A 14,572-nucleotide genomic window follows, 5' to 3' on the forward strand; every position below is an offset into this window, starting at 1 on the left:
CATTTCTCTGGCTATATCTGTTAAGAGTGTTCGGTTACTGTGATGTTGCATACTCGTTTCTATTCAGTACTGAGGCTTTTGTTATGAGTAAAGACAGATGTGATTTAATCAGGAACTCTTGATATTACGTGAGTTACTTTTTATCCTCCTTATCCTGTTGTTAGTATGAAATTATATAGCAGTTGGGCATGTCTAGTGGCTCAGAGCACCTGTGATTCTTCTCTTTTGGAATTCTTTAGAAAATGGTTTATTTTTATTTATTTATTTTTTATTTATTTATTTTTTATTTTTAAAGAATCTGTTATCAAAAGTCCCTAGGCCTAGAGCCTTAGAAAAGTCAGTTCTCTGTCTGTCATTCTGATTTTCTCTGTGATGCCACCTGGTCAAGCTTTCTTCTTGCTGTGTCCATTTTGATAACTACCACAATGTTCTCTGGGTTTTTCCAGTTTGTCACATTTGTTCACACAGAGTTGGATTTGTGGTTTTTCTCACGTATTTCACTGTTCTGTGGTTCAGAACATCAGTAGTCTAGAATTGCATTTTCAGGGTTCCCATAGCTGGTTCTCTCTCTTCCCTACAGACACAGGTCAGTCCTGAGGTCGTGGAGCTATGGCACTTGTAAGGTAAGAGAGGTAGCTTATAAAGGCAGGTACTAGTTGAGGGGTTAGCAAAGGCTAGGCTTGCTCCTTCTGCTGAGGAGTACGTGCAAATGGTTGGTGTGCCTTGGCATTTGATGTTACCCATGTCTGTCTGGTGTTGATGAAGTAGCTGTGGCAGTCCGCAGATGGTATCAGGGTGTGTTTTGACAGATGACGAGGGGAAGTAGGAGCCATTCTGTATCCAGTAGTAGTAGTAAAAACAGTGTCCACCTTGCTCTTCCCTTTTCTTTTTCAGTCAATGGCAGAAAACAGGCGCCTTTCTAGGGCTTATTGTGTTCTACTTTTTAACATTTTACTAGTTTATGGGAGAGTACATTAGGGTTTAGAGCCAACGCTAGTAGCAAGAGGCTCAACATTAGAACTGATGTGCACAAAACTGAGCCATCATGCAACAACCCCCAAATGTGCCACTCTGTGCACATTAAGTCTGGATCCACGGTGGTGGGGAGGTCAGGCTGGGGGCTGTCTCAGAACTGAAGGCCCTGTCTTTCCAGTCCTTCATTACCCTCTTTTCCCACGTAAGGACCGCAGTCAGATGTTACTGCTGGAGACTGCATGAGTTGTTTTCTTCTCCAGATTGTGACCGAACCCTGACATTAGCAGCTGATGGGAAGAAAAGTTTGTTTTGTCTCATGGTTGAGCACGGCCACAGGCCATCATGGCTGGGAGTGGCAGGACCGCTGGTGACATTGTGTCTGTTGTCAGGAAACAGAGACAAAGAATTTTTCTTTTTTAAATTAAGCCTGTGACGACACTAGTCCATGCGGTGATGCTGCCCACCTTCAGACTGGGTCTTCCCACCCCAGGAAAGCCCATCACAGACTTGCCCAGAGTTTGTTTCCTTCGTGGTTCTAAGTTTCATCAGTTGACTTGGTGAGGGTGTGGTCAGATGCGGTGGCAGATGCTCCTGTCATCATAGCATTAAGCTTTAGCTTGACACCCAGCAGTGAGTCCTGAAGTGGATGTCCTGGGGCATGACTTCATTTTCAGTACTAAAGGATGCAAAGGAGAGAGATGAGGAAATGTTTGCTGTTATTATTGCTCTCTCTCTCTCTCTCTCTCTCTCTCTCTCTCTCTCTCTCTCTCTCTGTGGATAGAAGAACTGCTTCTTGCTCTGAGTCATAGTGAAAATATATATTCCATTGAATATTGACAAATTATCTTGTATAATCCACAAACACAGAATACATGTCCACAATCTGAAATTTCAGAGATTGTTTTAAAAATGCATCATGTTATAAGGAGCCTTGTAAAGCACGGGTTAAATATAAAGAGGGTTTTCTGTGAAAACTGACAGCAGCAAAAGCTTGCCTAGCTCGCCAATTGAAGATGTTGCTCACCTGTTTATTGAACTGCGGCTGCAGGCAAAGCTTACTGCACCAAATGCAGTTCTAAGTCAGCCCCCAAATTTGTGTAGCATTGTTATCAAGATAAAGGCAAGTGAAAACTGGTGTTTTATGTTCAGATGCCAAACTCATTTTTGTAAGGAATTATATGAAATGCACACAGATGTGGCCAGCCTCGGTATCCTAAATAACCACACAAAAGTTGACCAGCTTCAGTAGGCTAAATAACCACATAGATGTGGCCAACTTCAGTATCTTAAATAACCAGTCTTTAAGTATTTGTTAAATCATAAGTTTTTGTTGCTTTGAGCTACAGTTAGTCTATTAATAAAAGTTCCTTTTCTTCAATAATGTCAAATTATGTATGCATAAACTCTAGACACCCCAGCCATTACTACAGTGAATACATATAATATACACACATTATTATTTATTACTAAGGTTTAGATGAACTGCTGGCAGAGTAATAATAGTTCTTTGGTTAAAAAACCACGTTTTTATGTTTCTCAAGGGCTGTGTGTTTAAGTCACATGATTTATTTATTTATAGCTTGAGTATTAGCAATGTATTTAATGCTTTATTTTGTTAAAAATGGCCTTTATTCTTTTGTCACTTGTATTTATACAGATTTCAGCCTTGCCTCCTTTTCTTTCTCTCTCTTTTTTTTTAGAAAATAATAATTCTTAATTCTGGTTCTACTTTTTAACACCATTCTTAAATTTGTTTATTTTTAATTTTAGCTGTTACACAAAACTATATAAGTTATGCATTTGTGGGGCAACATGATGTTTTTAGATATGTGACCATTGTGTAATGTTCAAGATCAGGCTAAAAATACCTATTTCCCCAAATATTTATCATTTGTTTGTGGAAAATTCTCCCAAGTCCTTTCTTCTTGTGCTTGGGATATGTGTAGGGTCTTGCATGCATTAAACAAGCTCCAACTCCAAGCTCCCCATATTTTGCATTGAGAGAGAGAGAGAGACTGTGTCTGTGTGTGTGTGTGTCTGTGTGCCTGTGTGTGTGTATGCCTGTGTGTTTATGTGTCTCTGTGTGTCTGTGTATGTGTGTGTGTGTCTGCATCTGTGTGTCTGTGCCTGTGTGTGAGTGCCTGTGTGTGTGTGTGTGTGTGTGTGCCTGGCCAACTTTCACTTTCGGCTCATCGTTCATGACAGATAACTCTGATCTGTAAACCAAGAACAGTTCCTCTATTTCACAAGTCTCCAAAGCTCCCTTCAGTTCCATTCTGAGTCTGATAACTAGCAAGAAGCAAACAGGACAAGGCTTTAGGGGATGTGTTTTCCTTAGTTGCTCAGGATGGGACAGTCATGTGAGGCCAGCAGCTCACACTAGCTTCCCTCCTTCCTTCTGCGGCCCTGCTGTGACTGGATGGCCAGTGAGTGATTGTAAGAAGTTTGCTCAGTGAATTGAAGAAGATTTGAGCTCTGTCATTCTGACAGGAGTGGATAGGGGAAGCTGCAGCAGAGGCCAAGGGCCCTGTGACGTCTGCTTCTTTGGTTTATTTAGAACATGGTCCCTGAGCCTGAGTCTTCCCTGGCCAGCTGTGATGGGGTCAGTGTTGGAGACTGTTCTGGGGCCAGTGGTGTGGCAGTGGCAGAGGGCAGAGGCTGTCGTATCCTTGGCACAACACTGTAGAACATTTGTCTAAATTATACTTTGATGAAATACTTAAAATGTTACATGGTTGTTGACCATGCTCAACTAAGTACAGGAGCCAGTACCCTGGGAATTGTGTACTGTGCCTTTTATACTAAGCACTGGGACTGATGCTGTACTTGAACAAATTACCACCACCGTCGCCACCATCAAATTTGTATAGTCTTACAAAATTCAAATTAATTGTTACCCAAAACTGAACTTGGATATATTCATAAAACCTGGTTTGCCTAGAGCCACAGACTGGTGAACAGCAGACCCCAGGGACACACTTTCTCTTCCTTCCCTGTCCAGAAACAGCATCCAAGTTCATTTGTTTGCTTTTGCAGTGGTGGGGACTAAGCCCAGGGCCTTGTGCAAGTGGCAAATACTTTAACACTGAGTTACTTTTCCAGGTCTACCCACTCCAGCTCTTTTTACTTCTGGGTGCAGCTCTGCCTGGCCCAGATGTTTTTTCTATACCTGCCTTTCCGAGCCTTGTGCTTATTCAGTAGTTCCATGATCTTTTTCATATGCCATCTCTTTGGTACATCCTCTTACCTTTTAGATATGCTATGGCATCATCAAGCACAGACAGTGCTCTTTAGTTTTTCATTACCTCTGTCTCATGTTTGTTTTAAGTCTTGGTATTAGGTTAGTTCATTTTCTGTTACTATGATGAAATATTTCAGGCTGATGCTTCCTAAGTGAACAAGGTTTATTCATTTCACTATTATGGAGACTAAAATTCTGAATAGTATAATGCTGGCTTTGCAAGAAATAGTTTGGATTCAACCAAATCAGCACATGGTGGAGCCCCTCATGGTGGAGCCCCTCATGGTGGAGCCTTCTTGGTGGAGCCCCTCATGACAGAGTGCATCTTGGTGGGTCTCTTCATGGTGGGCTCACATACAAAAGGCAGAGCTCCCTGCAAGACAAGTCAGAGAGGCTAGGGAGTGTCCAGGCTTTTCTTTACAGCATCTCTTTCAGGAACTGACTCAGGTCCCATGAGAGTTCCCTCAGTTCCTCTGAGGGTAATTCTCAATCTCCTAAAGACAACCCCCCACCCCACATACTAAGTATTCCCACTTTTTAACTTTCCAGGACCTTTTAACACAGTACCACTAAAGACCAACCTTATAACACAGAAACCCTTGGGGGACACTCAGGTTGTATCTAATCACATCACCATCTGGGTTAGTCATACTGATCCTAATCTAGTGAGCATCTGTTTTTAACAGATCCGGGTGTTCCTTACTTCATATGTAAGGAAATTATTATTTTTAGCTATACTTTTTAATCTTCAAAAATACTTACTAGTTATACAATTAAGTATATGGAGTGCAGTAAGAAGCGGGCTCTATCTCAGAGCACTTGCTTACCTGTCATGCATAAAACCCTAGGTAAAATGGGTGTGGAGGTGAGTACTGGAAATCACAGCACTTATGAGGTGGAAAGAGGGAAGATCACAAGTTTAAGGCTATCTTCCACTGTTTGAGGCTAGCCTGGGCTACATGAGACCTTGTCTATTAAATGAATAAATGGATGAATGAATAAGCAAAAATGAAATAATTTGTATTATGGAGACATTAGTTAAAAGAAGCTCTTGTAACGACAAATTGATTAAAGTTGCAGATTTGAAGGGAATGTCCTATTTGAAGGGTCTGTCCTATTTTAAGAGTAAATTTTTTTCACAAATAAATTCATTTATTGTGTTAGATGTCTGCTGGTGCTTGTAAGTAATGTGTTGTTTTGGCCATATTTATTCTTTATTTGTTATGATTGATGTATGCTTTTTCTTTTTTATTTCCCCCAGACAAAATTGAAGAAGCACAAAAAGAACTTAATGGGGCAGAAGTTTCCAAAAAAGGTAAAAAGAAACCAGCCCTGTGTGGACTCGGTTCTTGCAGAGATGCCCACATGGACCTCTCAGAATTGAAGCCTTTCCTCTGGAAGTTGGTGCTGATGTGTGTGGATTTGGGCAGTCTCAGTACCTCTCCCTGCACCATTTCTCTCCTCCCCGTGTCTGATGCTGGGAATGTGAGGAACAGATGCAGTGCCTTTGAGAGCATTGCTGGACCCTGCCATGTAGTAGACAGTGTGGACACCATGACTCTCATGTGTGTTCCGGTGCAAGGACAGAAGTCAGGGACATTTCAAACTGTCTGAAGTTGAAGAGCAATTGAATATATGTAAGAGAACATGTTTGATTAGAGAAGATCATGCAGATTTTTAACAAAATGTTATTTATTTCAAAGGGTAATGATGACTTTGTTAACTAAAAAATAAACCTATAATACAGCATACAAAGTCCTAGTTTTTGTAAAAATGATCAAGTCAGGATAGTGGCCTCATATATGTGGATATGTATATGTATAAACACACTTATTGAATTGGAAAGAATTTGGAAGGATTTCTTTAGGCAAATGTGCTTAAGAAGTGGGAGTAAGCGAGATCACTGCATTGCATTTATGTTGCTCTGGTTATATGGTGGCCTTAATCAGTGTTAAAAATCAAAACAATATGCAAATATTGGTCTCATGGCAGAAAATATCTTGTTTTTTTTATGTACTAGAACCTGTAGGACATGAGAGCTGCATGGGCAATGGTGACATGTGTCCCAGCACTGTTAGTGAGGTGGTGGTGAGCCTGCAGGACGTGAGAGCTGCATGGTCAGTGGTGCATGTGTCCGTCCCAGCAATATCTCTTAGGGAGAGTGAGGTTCTCTTAGTATTCATTTTCATCATTTAGTGTTTACATTTCCTTATTATATTTTCTAATTTGAGTAAACTAGTTGACAGAATAATTTAGCTAAATAGGACCCCAGTGGAAACCTTTATTTTTCTTTCTTTTCTTTTCTTCCTTCCCCCTCCCTTTCTTTTCCTTTCTTTTTCTTTTTGTTTTTCCTTCTTTTAAGTCTAGACTGAGTACTGACTGGGCAATTTCAGAGAAAAGAGTTTTGTAATCTCTCCCTCTCCCCCTCCCCCTCCCTCCCTCCCTCCCTCTCTCCCTCCCTCCCTCCCTCCCTCCCTCCCTCCCTTCCTTCCTTCCTTCCTTCCTTCCTTCCTTCCTTCCTTCCTTCCTTCCTTCCTGTTTTTCTTTCTTTTATGTCTAGACTGAGTACTGACTGGGCAATTTCAGAGAAAAGAGTTTTGTAATCTCCCAGTTCCCGTTTCTTGGTGCAGCGTTGTGCCTATTCATATGTGGTGTTGCAGCAGCATTAGTGTCCTCCTTAATCCTCATCCCCCACCCCATTTCTGTTCCATTATAACTCTAACAGGAATCTGACCCTTGGTGATTCTTGCATAAAAGCCAGACTAGAAAGGATGCACATTGCCACAACCATTCTGTCACCTTGAAAGGTTCCCGACCACCTTTGCCCTCGTTGCCACTCTGCGGTATCTAGTGGGGTTAGGAGAGGCCCCTTCAGATACTGCTACAGCCATCTCTGCTCACAGTCAGGACTGGGGAGAGCAGCTCCAAGCAGAAGAACGAATGTCACGTGTGTTGCCTGCTTTTCTCCAGACCAAAAAGTTCTCACAAACGTGAACTAAATGCCGAGAAGAGGGAGGAAAGAACAAAGGCGGGCGGAAAGAAGCGGGCAGTGCGCCCTGGCATAATTGGGCAGCTCTGGTTGACAGGTGGCTCTGGGCAGACCCCGCGTGAATAATGAATGAGGGCAGTTCCTTCTCTTCGCTGCTGGCTTTGGTTTTTCACACAGAAGTTCTGAGCAAGGGAAAGAAGACAGCTTCCCTTCTGCCTGGAAGTAAGAACACCAGTTCCTCTCCTTCAGCGTGAGAAGCCTTCCTGTAAGAGCAGCACTAAGGTCTCATTTTCTTGGTGGCTTATCTGTTTTTCATAAAGGAAACCACTTCTTCCATGAAAGGAGGCCATATGAGCATGGGCTACCTGGTTCTAGGGATGGCGAGGCATCATGATGTCACTTTGTCTGTGAATTATGTGACATGAAAAGCTGTTTTGTTTGTTTGTTTTGCTCGACATGGCAAATGGTCCTAAAATGCTTTGTGTCCATCAAAGAGCCCGTGGTTCTTCCCTGACTGTGGGTTGTCCGTCCTGCTCACACCACTGCGGTCAGTTCTAGTTCGGATGCGTCACTAACTGACGCCTAGTGGGAGCAGTGTAGCTGCAGCTCTTTCAGGACCAACCCAACAAAGACCTGCTCGTTGACCAAATTACAAGGTTTTTTCTGTTTGTTTGTTTTTTTTTTATATATTAAGGAAGGGTAAATATGTCAATATAGACCCTGACTTTGCCAGTCATAAATCAGTAGAATGTAAAAGTGTCTTAAATTGGGCTGGAGGGATGGTTCACAGGTTAAGAGCACTAACTGCTCTTCCAGAGAACCCTGGTTCAATTGCCAGCACCCACATGGCAGCTCACAACTGTCTGTAACTTCAGTTTTAAGGGATCTGGCATCCCCACACAGATATACCTGCAGGCAAAACATCGATGCACATGAAAATAAATAAATCTTAAAAAAAAAAAAGAGCAGGGTACCTGACTTTGTCAGTCGTAAACCAGTCGGTTAAAGAAATGACTTAAATTATGCTAATACACTTATTTTTTCTTTTTATCTCCTTATGGATAAAATCTAAGCAACTTCGATTTATTTTGACTTTAGCTTGGTGGTGGGTGTGCGAGCGCGACACTAGTGCCGTCCCCATGATGTCCTGTGCCCTCCTCGGGAGCTGTCTGCTCCTGCTTTTTTAATCATTTGGAGGAGAACGTAATTGGATCCTTATTTCCCACCTGACAATAAAGCAGAATCCAAAGAGATTATATTTAATATGTGCCTACAGCCGAACAACAGAGATATTCACGTGATCAAATAAGAAGGGAATTGTTTCTAAGCATAACATTTAAATTCGCTATAAATTAAGTGTACTTGTTCTTCCCGTCACTGTGCTTCACAGCATTCATCAGATAGGATTTACATAAACTGCTCTCTCCTGCAGGGTAGTGGAACACAGCAATAGATCCCTTAGGAGGGGTGTGTCCTATTTCTTTGCTTAGATGTTTTGTGTTGGTGCTGGATTCGGTTCTGGACAGTTCTCGATGCGACCAGTTTGACCTCCTGCTGGGCTCCCAGTGTTCAGGCCTATATCTGCACACCTCGTTTGGTTGTGTGCTGTTTCTTGGATCAACTTTAATACTTCACTTTAAAATCATGTTCTATGGTATTTGTCACATGTCTGTAACACATGGACAGTATGGTGACCCCGGGACACCCCGCTGGAAGACCCTCTTCCCAGCTCTTAGCACTGTTTCTAATTTGAATGGATGTAATGGATGTTAAACACTCTTTTATCCTTCCTTCCTTCCTTCCTTCCTTCCTTCCTTCCTTCCTTCCTTCCTTCCTTCCTTCCTTCCTTCCTTCCTTCCTTCCTTTTTTTCTTTTTCGATGACTAAGCTTAAAGGAAAAACCTGAACTCATCTGATTTATTTGATGACCTATTCCTTAGTTGCCCTGCACCCATAACCTGGTGGTGTGAGCCCGGAGCAGCCAAGTTCTGTTTGGGCTTTTTACTTAGTAAACCAGGTTATAGTTAGGCGCTTAACATCAGGAAGCAGCGCTGGCCACACTGGTGTCCCGGGAAACTGAATGCTGACATCAGGCATGTCTTCCTGCACGTGTGTTCTGCCTGCTGCAGTGCTCTCCAGGATACCCAGCTCCCTCTCTTGTCAGAGCATATTGGGTGATAACTCCTCAACTGTATTCCATCATTTATGATTTTGTCTGGAGTTTCATTCCCCTCCTTTTCCCTTCCCCCTCCCTGTCCTCCCTGTCCTCCCTCCTTCAGTCTATCTGTTCCTCCATCATTTTTATCTTACTCAGATCTAGCTTCAGATTCACCAGGCAGTGCTGTCTCTGTCTCTCAGGTGCAAGGATTACAGACATGAACTTTTGCCTTTGAATACACATAATTCTTGACTCATTTGCTTTCCCTTCCTCAGTCCTCGTCCAATCCCACTCCCTTGCACACTCTGGGACTTTAGGCCTGAACAAACACCCAGCTTTGTCATTTGGGTGTTTTGTTTCTAGTAAGACACATCTTCCCTACCACAAGATGTAATTCCCCTGCCCCCCATATTTTCTTCTAAGAGACTTCCACATTTCAGATTAAAAATACTCTTCAGAGTTGATTTTTCAAAATACATTTAAGCAGCTGTGATTTGGCTCAGCAGGTAAAGGCACCGAGTGCCAAGCCTGATGGCCCGAGTTCGAGCCTCACAACCCATATGGCGGAGGGAAGGAGAGAACTGATTCCTACAAATTGTCCGCGCCTCCCTCCACAGATAAATAAATGTAAAAATACTTTAAAACCCGCTTAATCATTTCACATATAGTTTTCCAATTCATTTTTTCAAATGAGTAACCATTGCCAATATTTTTCTTTTTCATTATTTTAAAGATTTTTTTAATTAGTTGAATTAATTTCCTAAGTGTCACATTGTTGGGGTATCTTATGTTTTGATGATATGTGTAATATTTAATCAGTTGGGCAAAGGCGCATTGCCATCTGCAGCTGCCTTACCCTGTAGGCGGCAGCACACCAGAGCCTTCTGCTGCTCTCCACTGTCGCTTTACAGCCTCCGAGCCACGCTCATTTCTCCATGTCTATGACGTGTCCTCTTTAGATTGAGCGTTTGAGTGATGACATACAGTAATTGCCTTTCTGTGCCTGGCTTACTTCACTTAGCACCATGATCCCCCTAATCTGGTGAGGAAATTACAAATCCAGTTCTTCTTATTGTCGAATGGTTCCCACTATGTGTATACTGCATTTCCTTGTTCACTTCCTTAGCTGTTCTGGAAAGTGCTGTAATAAACATGGAAGTGCAAATGTCTGTATTATAGTCTGGGAAACATTTATTGAATCTTCTCTTTTTGTGACTCTTCAATTTTGATGTATACCTGGGTTCATTAGATTTTCTGTTCTGTTTGTCTGTGTGTGTGGATACTGAAGTGTGTGGGGGCCGTGAACAGCGGTGGAACTTTCAAGTTTTGTTCAGAGTGCTTTGAGAGTAGAAAGAAGGTTTTCACACAACTATTTAAATTTTCATATTATGTAGAAGTAAGTCATTTTGGATTTTTTTTTTTTTTTTGAGTTGGAAGAAGCAAACTTGGCATCTTTGCCAACTGGCTCCTGCTCATAAATATGGGGACAGTTTGGGGGGTTTGTTGGCTGTTAATGTCTTACACTTCCTTCATAAAGATCTCATTTATGAGTACATTTTGGGATTGGGGGAACTTTATATTCTTAGTTTTGCCCCCTTCATAGAATTTACTGTATCACGGAGCTGTATCCCTGGCCACAAATTTAACTTTTTTTTTTTAGTTAATTGGGATATTTATTTAATTCTGTTTTACTAAAAATTATTTTTTAGTTCTTGCTGGAAAATAAAATGCTGAATAACTATAGATAGATTTCTATCTAATAATCCACTTGAATTATTTCTTATTCTGATAAATTTTTATAGTGATATGTTTCGTCATACTGGTTGGGAATAATCAAAGTTTTATTTTTGCATTTTAAACCAATGCTATTTTTTTTCTTCTTTGCCTTATTCACTTGGATTAAATAAAATGATGACGAAACTGTAGTGTTTAGGTCAGTGAGGTGGCTCAGCAAATGACAACGGTTGCTGAGCCACAGTGCAAGTCTGGTGACCTGCACTGAGTCCCTAGAACCCACAGAGAAGTGACAGGAAATGACCGGATTCCACAAAGCTGTTCTCTGACTGCTACAGGCATACCATAGCACAGCCACCCACACAATAATAATAAATCAATAAATGTCAAAGTGGCGACGTGGTCTTCCCTTGCTATTTAAAGAAATACCCATATCTCACTGTTCGATGACTTGCTGTCTAAAAGCAACCCTTCATAAAACAGAAACTATAGAGAAAATCCATGGTTTTTATTCTTTTGTTGTGTTGTTTAAATCTGACTTGTATCTATTAGATGTTTACTCTTTTAAAACACGCTGGTGGTGCTTTACGCAGTGGCGGTGTCTTGGCCAATGAGGTTTATCCAAGGTGCAATTATTGCTAATCGAAAGCGTTTCCCGGTACCCTGCAGTGACAGACAGCTTGCAATATAGTCGACGTTGGCAATTTTTGATAGTCTCTACAGAGACTGAATAAAAAAGATGTTGCTAGATTCAATTTTAAAAATATCTTACTGAAAAGTTCTAGGCTTTATAGAGCTATAGCGGTCTATACTTTTTATAGAGCTATAGCGGTCTATACTTTTTAAAGTTTGCTTTCCCTGAAAGATTTTGTCTGAGAGTTAGTTCTGGTTGAGGAAAGTGATCTGGCGGCTGTACGTTTCTGTTTGTGTAAGAGTGTGTGGGTTGTGGGGGTTGTGGCGTCTGCAGGTGTGTGGGTGTGTGGGGTAAAGGTATATGTGGGGTATGTGGGGATGGTGTATGTGGGTGGGTGTGGGGGGTATGGGTTTATGTGGGGTGTGGGGGGTATGAATGTGGGGGAATGTGTGTGTGTATGTAGGAGGTGGTATTTAATACTTAGATGATTCTTTGTTGTGGATTCTAGAAACATTCCGATTTTTCAAACAGTGAGGCAGAGTATTTTTCTACCATGTTAGCCAGTCCTAAGAAGCTGTATTTTCTTAGGATTTATTGCTGCTCTCTTAACCTTTAAATTTGTTGTTCAAGATTAATCCACAGCATCTCTTATGCTGCTGCTGGTTCTGTAGTGATGGCTCTAGTTTTCCAGGAATGCAGTTTTATTTACTAATCCTTTCCTGACATCTCCAGAGGATTGTGTGTTGCTTTCTCCTTTTCAGTATTTCAATTTCCAGGTTGTTGTTGTTTTTTTAATGTATGATTTCATTTTCATTGTTTCATTATGTTTAATTCTTACTGTCTTTTTCCTTCTTTTCTTTCATTGGGGAAATTTTTATTCAAATTTTTGATATTATAAACTGAACTCCCTTTTATGCCTTTATTTTCTGTTGAAAGCATCAAAGCTCATCACTTCAAACTGTTGTTTTTGAGGATTGTAACGAGTTTGATGTTTTGTAGTTTTGTAAATTTTATGTTTTTACATTTGACTCTTTGCTGACTTTCCCTTTCCCACCAAGACTGGAATTTTATTCACTTTTCATGATTTCCCACTTAAACACATTGTAATATTATTCTTTTTTTAGGAAAACTATTCAGGATATGTAAAGTTCCTGTTTTGTGCTTCTTAGTTCTCTTATAATCAAATTTTCTCATATCCTACAAAAGTATTTCCTTTTTCTTATGCTAGGAATTTAAAATTAAATTCACCATTTTGGGAAAAATGAAAAAGCTGAGGTTGAAGATATTAAATCGCCCACTTCAGCTGTGCAGTGAGGAGACAGCATGGGCGTTTGCAGTTGGTCTGGGCTGTGTGGTCCTGATATGCATGTTTGAGTTTCTAGGACTCCTGAGTCACCCCTAAGTACTGTTCAAGTGATGAAACTGTTGCAGCATCCACCTCCAAGTGTGGTGACTGAAGAATTGGGATTCGGGTACCAGTGAGATGGGCCAGTGGGTGAAGGTGCTCGCTGCCAAGTGTGAGGACTTAAGGTCAGAACCCACGTGGTGGAAGGAGAGAACTAACTCCACAACTGACCTCTGACTTCCACTCTCACAGCATTCGTGCATACAAAACAAAGAAACAAACAAACAGAAACATTACAGTTAAGATCCAGACATGGGTATAGGAAAGATGGATTTTCTTGGCTCAGTTTTTATTTGTATTTTTCCTTCATGTTGTTCTTTCTCAATAGGCTCCGCAGTTGCCACACTGTCTGACAATCCTTTCAGCAGAACTGCTTTCTTTCAGACACTTCAGAGTGCAACTACAGAAGTTTTATTTTAAAAATAGTGTCCATAAAGCATCTTTCTGTATGTGAGCAAAAAATAGGACTGGCAGGAGTAGGTGGTTGGTGTGAGTGGACAAAGATGGGGAACGATGGTAGGAACTGAACAGCATGCAGAGCTGGTTGACAAATAGGAGGTTGTTTGTTTGTTTTTTTAACATGGCCAGAATTTATGCACTGGAATATTCTTCTGTTATTAGGAAACTTGAGACAAGGTTGCATATCTTGAGGTGACAACCAACCAGAGAATAGGAGACTCGACCCTGGATTCCAGTAATTGTAGATAAGAAAACAAGAGTCTTCTTCCCCACAGCCCAAACATTCTGTGCCGCTTTAAGACCTTTACAGTACGAGTGCATTTCCAAACACATCCTATGTTTTTAAAGGTGACAACTAATCTGGCCCAAGAGTGCACTTTAATGCCAGTGCTGATGTTATAAAGACAAGTTATAATGGTGTTCTCCTTAATAAGTATGCTGAGCATAATAATTAAGATAATTAGAGCATATTTTATCAACAAGAATGACAAAGTCTTCATGTAGGACAGACATTTGGGTGGCATAATGGAAAAGCTGGACAGATACCATTAAATTAAAACATATAATTTTAATATAGTTCATGGTAAGATGGAAATGTTTTAACCATTCTTGGGAAAGTATGCTTAGTAAAAACACTTGAAAAACCCAGCTTGAGTATTTTAAACAAGAAGGACATTAGCAATTTACATAGTGAATACTCATATTCATAATAAGAAGACTAGGGCAATTTCTTAGATAAACATCTGGACTCCAAAGTACTTTCAAAGGGTGGGCCTGCTTTTCCATTTTAGTATCATACTGAAGCTAGTATATGTCTATATATTACTGGAAAGTGTGGTCTTTAGGTTTACAAGTAATTATTAGGAAAAATGAATTTTAGTGAGCATGTTTAATGAAAATTTACTTTAAATAACAATGTTGTAAATCCTATTTTTTTAATGTTAGACACCCCCAAAATCATTCATGTTTCTTATAAAG

At 40.7% G+C, this 14,572-nt stretch overlaps 1 protein-coding gene and 1 non-coding gene across 5 annotated transcripts in view; both read left to right on the forward strand.

Annotated features, from left to right (window-relative positions):
- Hivep1 (HIVEP zinc finger 1) overlaps positions 1-14,572 on the forward strand; it is a 134,931-nt gene that overhangs the window by 66,727 nt on the left and 53,632 nt on the right. For 2 of the 4 annotated variants that reach the window (XM_057787314.1, XM_057787313.1), the window contains exon 3: positions 5,478-5,531. In XM_057787314.1, coding sequence (XP_057643297.1) covers positions 5,478-5,531 — 54 coding nt within the window. Of the gene's footprint in view, positions 1-5,477; positions 5,532-5,586; positions 5,854-7,308; positions 7,428-14,572 lie in introns of those variants that run through there. The other 2 variants (XM_057787315.1, XM_057787312.1) reach the window with 2 other exon arrangements.
- On the forward strand, positions 11,678-11,822 carry LOC130886287 (U4 spliceosomal RNA). Its single transcript, XR_009058260.1, has one exon. It is a non-coding gene; the product is annotated as a U4 spliceosomal RNA (small nuclear RNA).

The sequence above is a fragment of the Chionomys nivalis genome, chromosome 13 (genome assembly GCF_950005125.1).
Source record: "Chionomys nivalis chromosome 13, mChiNiv1.1, whole genome shotgun sequence".
NCBI lineage: Eukaryota > Metazoa > Chordata > Mammalia > Rodentia > Cricetidae > Chionomys > Chionomys nivalis.